General features: G+C 39.1%; 2 protein-coding genes across 2 annotated transcripts in view; one reads left to right on the top strand and one right to left on the bottom strand.

Moving 5' to 3' along the window:
• Nucleotides 1-4,419: 4,419 nt before the first annotated feature.
• Nucleotides 4,420-5,193, bottom strand: LOC132169611 (uncharacterized). The gene is made up of 2 exons (XM_059580622.1): nt 5,066-5,193; nt 4,420-4,972 (listed from the first exon to the last, which is right to left on the bottom strand). Exons 1-2 carry the CDS (start codon nt 5,191-5,193, stop codon nt 4,420-4,422), a joined length of 681 nt encoding a protein of 226 aa, XP_059436605.1.
• A 5,666-nt stretch (nt 5,194-10,859) lies between these two features.
• The window catches only part of LOC132172735 (alpha N-terminal protein methyltransferase 1), a 39,886-nt gene continuing 39,565 nt past the window's right edge, over nt 10,860-11,180 (top strand). Inside the window, exon 1 of the mRNA XM_059584291.1 lies at nt 10,860-11,117. Within this exon, the coding sequence (XP_059440274.1) occupies nt 10,872-11,117 (246 nt within the window). The 5' untranslated portion in view covers nt 10,860-10,871. The remainder of the gene's footprint in view (nt 11,118-11,180) is intronic.

Genomic DNA, 11,180 nt, shown 5'->3' with positions numbered 1-11,180 from the left:
AACCCCTAGGTATCCTTAGAGGACGAGTGAAGTCTCATGAGGGTTTAACAACAATGAAACCCATAAACATTTTTAGCACTATATTATTGACAAACATGAACTTCCACACAAACACATGGTTCTTACATCATAAGCATGCTTAACAAAATGAACACCACAATCACATCATCAGAACATCCAAAATCAATTCACTCATAGATGGAAATTTGAGACAAAACATGCTCGAATAAGTGCAAAGTGAGACTAACATACAATCATAAGGCTTCAATTTTCTCAAAGTTGTGTGTACCTCAAAATTCATAGAAATTCTCTCAAATGAAAACAACCAAGGCTTAAGTTAAGATATGCATTTTTTTTTTTTTTTTTTGTAGGCTGTGCAGTGTTCAGCTCCCTTAAACTTTCTAATTGACCTATGTAATGAGTGTTAGGCCAGTGACTCCCAAACCAGATGGTTTTAGGGTACTAGATGTGAAAACTTCCCTTAAGTACTTAATTACTTAAGTCAAATAGACTACGAAGCCAAACTAACCATACAATCAACCAAATTGAATTTCACATCTTTTTACGCGAACACTCAATGCTTAGTAAGGCAAGAGGTTCGGTTACTCAATGAGAAACTCAAACTAATTTTGATATATATATATATTTCAAGCCAAGGTTTCATCAACAATTCATCCTACAAATCTCATGACACACCCTAATCAATTCGAATCTCATACCTCATAAACTCTATACTAATGTATTTGTGATGATCAACTCAAACATGTGAAGTCTCTCTAAACCAAAAATGAGTCAAAAGACTCAGATTCCTAATGATGATGATGTGTTCAAGATGTTAAACAAACCAATGACATGCAAACCACAGTTACAGTGTAACTTATGCTCAATCAACAACATAACACAACTTTTTCTTTTTTCTAGAAAAAAAAAAAAAAAACAAAAAACTCAAACACAAACACAAACAACAACACAAAAATAACAAGAAATGGACAGAAATGTCTGTCCCACCCCCAAACTAAAATGACACATTGTCCCCAATGTGGCCAAAAATATAATACCGAGACAGGTGGCACGTAAGTGAACGTTCCCCCAAACTTGAATCACAGACACTTGTCCTAAAGCACCCAGCAAAAACAAAAACAAACAAACAAACAAACAAAATCAAATGACAAGGAAAAAAAATGAGGGTTGCCTCCCACAAGCGCTAAGTTTACAATCTTTAGGCAGACTCTCCACGGTAGACGATAATCACTCCGGATAACTAGGATCCTCCATCAGTGTCGTCTCAATTTCTGGACTCTTCAATTCCAAGAATGGTTTCTACCTTTGTCCATTTACCTTGAAAGTGTTACCATTCTTTGGATCCTCAATCTCAATGGGTGTGTCCATCAAGATCTGAGCTTGCCTGGGAAGAGATGCAAACGTGAATTGTAGAGAAGGACTTTCTGTCTAGGTTCTAAAGATCATCTCAAAATGCTTTGGTCATGAGCCTTCTTCATTTGTGCTTTGTATAACCTTGCACAATCATATGCATCATTTCTTAGCTCCTCTAATTCATTGAGTTGGAGCTTCCTTTGTAAGATGAAAATTCAGCAGCTTGATGGCCCAATATGCTCTATGCTCCAACTCCACCGGAAGGTGACATGCTTTGCCATACATAAGACAATAAGAAGACATGCCAATCGGGGTTTTGAATGTTGTACAGTAAGCCCATAGCGCATCATTCAATTGCAGAGACCAATCTTTTTCTTGTAGGATTTACAGTCTTTTCCAAAATTCTTTTGATGTCTCGATTTGAAATATCCACTTGTCCACTCATCTGTGGGTGATATGGGGTGGCAACCTTATGCATGATGAAATACTTCTTCATCAACTGCTAAAATCCTGTTGCAAAAATGCTTACCTCCATCACTTATGATCGCTCGAGGAGTACCAAAACAAGCAAAGATAGTGTCCTTCAAAAACTGGACCACAACTCTATAGTCATCGGTCTTGCATGCAATAGCCTCCACCCATTTGGAGACGTAGTCCACAACAACGAGGATATAGAGGTAGCTAAAGGAGTTTGGAAAAGGTCCCATGAAATCATGCCCTACAAATAAAAAATCTCAACAATAAAAACGGGGTTGAGAGGCATCATATTTCGTCTCGAAATACTCCCTAGCTTCTGGCAACGCTCACAAGCAGTGCAATATGTGTGAGTCTCGAAAAAGGGTAGACCAATAAAATCCGCATTGCAAAATCTTTGCAGCGGTCTTCTGTGCATTGAAATAACCTCCACAAGCATGATCATGACAAAAAGAGATGACATTGGATTGGTCATGCTTAGGTGTACACCTCCTAATGATCTGATTGGGACAATACTTGAAAAGATAAGGATTGTCCCAGAAAACGTACTTCACCATGGCCATAAACTTGGACTTATCTTGCTGCCCCCAATGCAAAGGCATTTGGCTGGTGACAAGATAGTTTACTATATCCGCAAACCATGGTGCGGGATTGTCAGCAATGTGCATAAATTGCTCATCAGGAAAGGTCTCAGAAATGGGAATGGTGTCCTCAGTGAATTCCACTATCAATCTAGCCAAATGATCTGCCACCACATTTTTGGAACCCTTCTTATCCCGAATCTCTATGTCGAACTCCTGAAGTAACAAGATCCACCAGATAAGACGAGATTTAGCATCTTTTTTGGAGAAAAGATACTTCAATGCCGCATGATCCGAGTAGATAATGATTTTAGATCCTAACGAGTAGGATCTGAACTTGTCCAATGCAAAAGCGACTACAAGCAACTCGTTTTCAATAATGGAGTAGTTGAGTGTGCATCGTTTAAGTTCCTGGTCATATAGTAGATGACATGGGGAAATTTATCAACACGCTGCCCCAAAACAACTCCGATTGCATAATCAGAAGCGTCACACATAATCTCAATAGGTACACCCCAGTTGGGTGGCTGAATAATAGGTGTGGACGTCAAAATTCTCTTAAGATCCCCAAATACTTTCTTGCCATCCTCATCAAATACAAATGGGGTTTCCTTCACCAATAACTTGTAGGGCCTGGCGATCTTGCTAAAATCCTGGATGAATCACCTGTAGAATCTTGCATGGCCTAGAAAAGAAAATATCTCCTTCACTATACGTGGGGGTGGAAGGTTAGAGATCAGATCCACCTTCGCTTTATCTACCTCAATCCCATGATGAGAGATGACGTGCCCTAGTACAATACCTTGTTTTACCATAAAATGACATTTCTCTTAATTAAGCACAAGGTTCTTTTCTTTGCATCACACTAAGACCAAAGTAAGGTGGTGCAAACACTTCTTAAAAGATGAACCGAAAATGGAGAAGTCATCCATGAAAATCTCCAGGAAACGTTCTACCATGTCAAAAAAGATGCTGATCATGCACCGTTGAAAAGTAGGAGGTGCATTGCATAACCCAAAACGCATGTGAAGGTAGGCGAACGTCCCAAAAGGATAGGTGAATGTGGTCTTCTCCTGATCTTCGAGGTCCAAAGGGACCTGGTTATATCTAGAATAACGATCCAAGAATCAGTAGTACTCGTGCCTAGCTAAGCGCTCCACCATTTGATCAATGAATGAGAGTGGGAAATGGTCTTTCCTAGTGGTGGCATTCAGCTTGCAGTAGTCTATGCAAACTCTCCATCCTGACTACACATGAGTTGGGACCAACTCGTTGTCCTTGTTCTTCACTACCGTCAATCCAGCCCACTTAGGCACTACATGTATCGGGCTCACCCACTTTCTATTAGAAATTGGATATATGATCCCTGCATCCAACAACTTAATCACTTATGCTCTCACCACTTCTTGCATAGCTGGGTTTAGCATCCTTTGTGGCCCCTTCGATGGCTTGGCATTCTTCTCCAAATGTATCTTGTGCATTACCACCGATGGGTTGATTCCTTTTATGTCATCAATGGTCCAGTCGATGGCTTCCTTGTGCTCTCTCAAAACATCCAGGAACTTCTCTTTTGAGCACTTACCAAATCTGAAGCTGTGATTACAAGCAAAGATTCAGTTGGATCGAGGAACTTATACTTGAGGGTGTCCGGTAGAGGATTAAGTTCCGTCTTGGGGGGCTCTGGCACTGTGGTTTCCCCACTTTCACTACTCACCAGAGGAGCAGTCTCTAAAATTGCATATGCTTGCTCAAGTAACTTGTCTAAGTCCAAATCATCTCCAAACTGAGCAACGCATGCTTCCAAGGGGTCCTCTATGCTTGATTCTTCAATAGTCTCCTCCATGATCTCCTCAATCAAGCATACACTTTTGACCTCATCATATTCCAATGGTTGTTTGCTGATATCAAAGATATTCAGCTCCACTGTCATGTTTCCGAACGAGATCTTCATCACCCCCGTCCAACAATTGATTAAAGTGTTAGCCGTAGCTTAAAATGGTTGCCCTAAAATCATCGATATTTGAATCCCAACATTCTGAATTAGCTTCGTATCCAGCCCAATAAAATTCACACAGAAATAGAACTTATCCACCTTAATCAATACATCCTCTATGATTCCCCTGTGGATCTTAACCGACCTGTCAGCCAATTGAAGCATCATGGATGTAGGCTTCAATTCTCCTAACCCTAATTGCAGGTAGACAGAATAAGGAAGGAGATTCACACTTGCTTCAAGATCCAATAGAGCCTTCTCAATCCGACTAATTCCTATCATGCAAGAGATAGTAGGACACCTGGGGTCCTTGTACTTGATGAGTAGCTTACATTGTAGGATTGAGCTGACCTGCTTGGTCATACACACTTTCTTCGGGACATTCGTCCTCCTCTTAACAATAATCAAGTCCTTCAAGAACTTGTTATATGACGACACTTGTTGGATGGCATCCAAAAATGGGATATTGATTTGGACTTGCTTGAATACCTCCAGAATGTCCTCAAATTTTCCTCCTTTCTTAGACGCTTGTAATCTTTCAGGTAAGGCGCTTTAGGCACAAACGACCCAAGGGGAGTCCTCAACAGTGGGTGTGGCTCTAGATGGCTCAACATCTCTTTCCTCATTGTTAAAACTCTCTTGCCCTTGCGGCACAATAGGGTTCTCTTTTGGTAGAACCACTTGATTGTCCACTTGTCTCTCAAACCTCAGTGTGACAATTACTTGCACATGTTCCTGCCCATGCGTAGGATTTGAAGAATTTCCAACCATATATTGTCCTTTTGGGTTGGGCACGGACTAACTAGGGAACTTTTCCTTCTTTCTTTCACCCAAGTGATTGGCTATCTATCCAATCTGACTCTCCATCTTGGCAATTGCTTAGGTGTTGACCATGGTGGCATTCTTAACGTCATTTATGGTCTAATTGTTGACGATAGTGGAATTTTTGAACTCTTGTATGTTTTGGTTGTTCGATTGAATAAATGCCTTCAATGCGTCCTCCATAGATGATTGTGACGAAGATGCAGGAGGTTGCATTGGATGAGTTGAACGACCTTGATTTTGCTGCTGTGGAAGAAATCCGGGAGGGTATTAATTTTGGGCATGATGAGGTCCCTTCCCTGGTTCAACGGTTGGTTCTGCTTCGATGAAAAGTTAAGGTGGTTCCGCCACCCTGGATTGTAGGTCTCTGAGTATGGTCCACTTGCTTGCTTCCAGTAATCATTGAAAGTGTTCACTTGTTCCATCGGACTCTAGGCAAAAAACAGTAGAGATGGTCAATTCTGTGCTAAGTGCATAAGACTAACACAGATGGAACATCTATCAACATTGAATATGTTGGCAGGATTAATGGACTAGCTCACAATGAGAGTGTCGACTTTCTTGGTGAGAGCATTTATCTTCATCCTTAAATCAATGTCTTCTCTCAACTCATTGATGTCTCCTTTCTTTGGGATACGGGTAGATTTGTCTCAACAACTTCAAAAATCCCACTGTTGCGAGTTGTCAGACAACTTATCCAATGTTTTGTATGCTTCATCCCCCGTTAAGCTTAAAAATGCCCCACATTCCTAGAATCGATCATACTATGGTTGGATTGAGTCAATCCTTAGTAGAAGAACTAAACGAGTCTCCATTTCTCATAATTGTGTGGAGGACATCTTATCAGTAATTCTTTGAAGAGCTCCCAACTCTCAGAAAACTTCTCATCCTCCTCCTGAGTGAAAGAATTGATTTCCTTTCGACACTCATTAACTCTGGACATCGGGAAAAACTTATTGTAGAACTTGTTCAACAATATTTCCCATGATATGATAGATCTGGGCATGTTAGAATCTAACCATGCCTTGGCTCTATTGTGAAGAGAAAAAGGAAACAGTCTCAAATGAACAAACTATTCAGAAAAGTTCTGAAACTTGAATGTGGCACACATATCCTTGAATTTCTTCATGTGACTGTAAGGGTTTTTCATCTCAAAACCGTGGCTTAAGGTCAAAATGTGTGGCATTAGTTGGGGGCAAAACTATACACGAAGGAGAGTTTGTCGCAACAGGCGCGAAAAAATCTCTCAAAGATCTAGTGAGGTTCACATTCTCCAGTACAGGTTGGTCTCCCGTCTCAATAGTCTCTAACTCAGCAGGTGTTCTACGATTTCTCCTAAGAGTTCTTTCAAGTTCAGGATCTAAAGGTATCACTGCTAAGTTCAACGATCTTCAACCAAGCATACACCAAACAAAAAGAATGCTAAAACAAACTAACACAAACAATATTCACAAAAATAAAAGAAACAAGACAGAACCAAAAATGCAAAAAATAGAAAACAAAATATTCACCAAATGGACCAAAAAGAAATTGCAACACTTTTTACTTAGCTGCTGCTAGTCTGTTGATGCAGCGCTGCAGAGATGCGCTAGAGCATAGGTGAACAGCGATGGAGCATAGGTGTGCGTTGGTTCGTCAGGTGTGCTCATGCTATGCTGGTGTGCCCGAGCGGCAATTGTGTGCGCTGGAGCGTGCATGTGCAGTGTGCTGGAGCGCAGGCGTAGAATGGGCGAGTGCAGGTGCAGCTCGCTTGCTGCCCTTGTGCTCAAGTGCGCTCGAGCATACTACGTTAGGTTTCTTCGGCAAAGATTGCAATAGAAAACAAAAAACACCAAAAGCTTTCGCTTTTTTTTTTTTTTTTTTTTTATTAGATCAAACACAGCAATGAATAAAAATAAAATAAAATTGTGAAAAGAAAATAAAACAAAAATCTACCTAAACTAGTAGAAAAATAAAATCAATTTTCACAAACAAAAACAATTCCCCGGCAACGGCGCCAAAAACTTGTTGTGAGTTTAAATATACTCGCAAGCGCACAAGTCGTTTGTAATATAGTGTGTGCAAGTGCGAGGTCGAATCCACATGGAGTTGAATCATGAGAATCAATTTCTATCTAAACTAATCCTATTTTAACCTAGTTCCAAATTTTGTGTGATTTTGTCGTGCAAAAATATAAACTAAATGAAAACTGATTGTAAATCAAATGAATAAAAACACTAAGGTTTCATAATTCACTTCGCCAAATCTAAACAACATATTCTCGTATTTGCTCATACAACCGACAAACTATAAAGCTCTATGTGTTGTTCGATGTTTCATAAAAATATAGATTAAATCATTCAATGAATCCACCCTTTTTAACAAATCACAATGAATACCCTATTGAAATCAAATCATCCAATGTATCCGTTTGATTTACGAATCACAATGGATATCCAATTTCAATCGAATGATTCTATGTATCCATCGGATGAAACACATCAAATATCCGACATTTAACACATAACAATCATAACATTCAATTAAGAGAGATTAATAAACTAATTGAACTGAAATACAACACACTTTTATTCAAAGTCAAAATTGTACGAACAAATGACGAGAACATAATTGTTTATATATGACAAAGCTTCATCTTCAACCTTAGTTGAAGGCTTTAGCCTCTCATGACTAAAAACAACATAATTAGATCAATTGAAAACATTAAAATGAATAACTTACGAAGGGAAACGTACTCAGAGCTCAAGAATGACAAAAGGTCGAAAATATGCTCTAAACGGCGCCTCCCAATATATGTTTACAAAAGAAAAGAATGCTATAAATACTAAAAATTTAGGGCTTTGGCGCTACCAAGTCAGCCTGAGTGCACTCGATCACACACTAGGTGTGCTCGAGTGTACTCGGGAGTGCTTCAGGGCTCTTGCGGTGCAATACATGGGCGCTGCGTATTTGGTTCAGGGCAAGGGTGCGCTCGTGCACTGCTGTCCATGCTCGAGCGCATGTAAGGCTTCTGTGGTCCGCTTGATCCTAGCTCTAGAAGTGCTTTTCTTCAACTTCTTTGCATCTTCTACATTAAATCTGCAATTTACCCTTAGCAACCTGCAAAACACTAAAACACCAAAACTAACCAAAACATTAGAAAATAATAAAGCTAATGGCTTAGCAAATGCAAATTAAGGGGTCCAAATATGCAATATTTGGCACTCATCATGTTGGATGGAAAACCCTTATTTTCTATATAAGACAATAGTCAAATTGGTCCTTGCTCGCTTCTCTCTCCTAAGAGAAGCTCTGAAACCCATGTGGTCTCCTTTGGATCCTCTTGTGGTTCTTCACCACCTCCTCATGAGTGCCTCTTGGGGAGGAGGTATGGCCTCCATCCTCCTCCCCTTCACTTTCTTTTCTTTCTTTCATGTTTTTTCCCATTTGGTTTTCTACCCTTGTTGTCGTCTACTATTCTGCCACCCTCTATATCGCCATCGTTCAACCTCCCCACCTTTCACCATCCACGACCACTCCAGAACAACTCCGCAGTCTAGTTTCTGCCATGCCGCCATCGCCGCTCCTGGGATTGGCTTGGGGTTTAGATTGGGTTTGTTTCAAAACCCAATCTACTCTCCCTTGTCAATCCCATCGCCAATGGCTCCTGTCCACCTTCCTCAGTGGCTCCCAAGCTTCCTGTCGTCGCTAGCCGATCTTTACTCCACCATCCATGTGCTGGCGAGTGGTGTACGCGCATCGGCGCACGAATGCCACGCGCCCCTCAATCTCCTCCAACAGCCTCTCCTCCACCAGTGTTTTTCTATTGTAGTTTTTTCTGTTGCTTTTTTGTATTTTATGTACTTTCCGTTGGTTTTTTTGGTTGTATTCATTGTTTTATGCCGGTTATAGTCTCCATGTATTGAAGTGGTTTGATCTTGTGGTGGAGATTTTTGATGTTGGTGGTCATCCTTCAACCACTCCAATTCGATTTTTTGCAGTGACTTCCCTACAACAACTATTTAATATTGGTTGTTGCCTTTACCGCATAAGACTCCTTACTGAATTCGTTTGCAATTTGTGGCTTGTTTATGGTTTCTCTGGGACCATGGATAAAACCATTGCTTACTATTTGGTCATTTTGGACTTGTTCCTATATCTGTATTGTATTTTCTGTTTGGGCATTTTTGTTGGGGTGCCCAACCCTTTATGGTTGTTTGATCCCCTATAACCCACTTTCCCTTATTTGATTAAAAAAAACATTAGTTTCTTAAAAACCAACATAAAAAATTAATTTTAAAAAAAATCCTAGGCAGTTAGTAAAATCTCATAATTACCTAGACCGTTGATGTGTGCCAAAATATTGCACATTTGGACCTCTTAAATTACATTTGTAAATCCTTTAGCTGTGTTATAATTTGATGTTTTGTGTTAGTTCTTTGTTTTTAGTATTTTGTAGGTTGCTAAGGGAAAACTACGCCTTTAAAGGAAAAAAATCCAACTCATTTCATTAATTTTAGGGCTTAAGACACTTTAGGGAGCATTGGCAGCAAATTTGGATTGAGTGATGATTTGCACCCGACGAGTCCTACTAAAAAGGCCATATCTAGAGTTTAAGAGCTGGGGTTGAAGCGATCTTAGTGTCATTAGAAAGCTAACTCAAAGATCTACAAAGTTATGTTTCACAAGAGTTGGCTAGATCCTAAGGTAGTGCACTCGAGCGCACATATAGTACAATCGAGTGCACTCATGCCTATCGAAAGTGAAAAGTGTATGCTCAAGTGCGATCGTTAAAAGAAGAATAAACAACTTATTTTTCTCTCTTCCTTTTTGCTTTTCGTTTCTCTCTCTTCCTTCAATAGTTAAAAAAAGAATAAACAAATCTTTGAAAAATAATATTTAAATAGAATAGTGAAAGTTGATTGTTAAAATAGAAAAAAATGTACTTTTGGTTATTTTAGTGAGTAAAATTTGGTGAAATTGCTAAGAATGGTTTTACTGTTCAAACAACACTAAATAATTTTTGAAAAAATTGGAGTTTATAAGTTATAACAATCACAAACACTCAAAAACTTCAAAATTTCTCCACCCTCTTATTAGTGTTTTAAAAAAATTAATTTGAATTTGTTTTATTGTTATTATTATTTTAAATAATTATTTTTTTTTCTCTCTTTTGTTTTTTTGGTAAAAATTAGTATTATTGTCAATTTATTTTTATAATAAACTAGTGACTCTTAAATAGTGCAATCGGTACCTTCAGGAAGGTGACTCAAAAAGGCGACTAATGAATACTGATTCAAAAAGGTGACGCTCCCACTATTCAAATGTCACCCTTAGGAAGGTGACGAACACAATTTAAGTGTCAGATTTTAAAAGGTGGCACGTGGCCCTAAATGTCACATTGCAATGAGGTTTTACTGTGTAAACGTTTTTAAATTTGAATCCGGTTATTATGTTTAGAGTCTTTTGTCAAATATCATTTTACTAACGTCACTACATTAGTAGTGACTTTTTGGGGCTTAAAACGTCATCTTAATCTTTTGATGGCATTTTTAAAATTTTTTTTTTTTTAATTTTAATAGATTTTGAATTTTTTTATTTTTTAAATAAAATTTGTTCTTTTTTCCCTTAAACACTCGAAAGAAACCATGAGAGACTTTCTTTATTCTACCAGTCCTCTCTACCCTCTTGGTGGATTTTGTTTCGTTTCCCTCCAACCTACGAAGCTAAGGCCGCCGCCACAAACCGCAGTCCGCGGAATGGAGGTCGGAGGGTCAGATTCCAATGGCCGCGAGTTTAAGAACGCCGAGGAAATGTGGAGGGATCAGGTCGGTGATCCCAGCAAGAAGACAGAGTGGTACAACCAAGGCGTTGGCTATTGGGAAGTATGTACAGCTTTTTTTTTTTTTTTTTTTTTTTACGTGTTAAATTATGGTTCCTGGGAAAATTCTGAATGT

Source organism: Corylus avellana, chromosome ca2 (genome assembly GCF_901000735.1).
Source record: "Corylus avellana chromosome ca2, CavTom2PMs-1.0".
Taxonomy (NCBI): Eukaryota; Viridiplantae; Streptophyta; class Magnoliopsida; order Fagales; family Betulaceae; genus Corylus; species Corylus avellana.
Note: the sequence above shows the minus strand (reverse complement) of the source record. Positions and strands in the feature narration are given on the sequence as shown.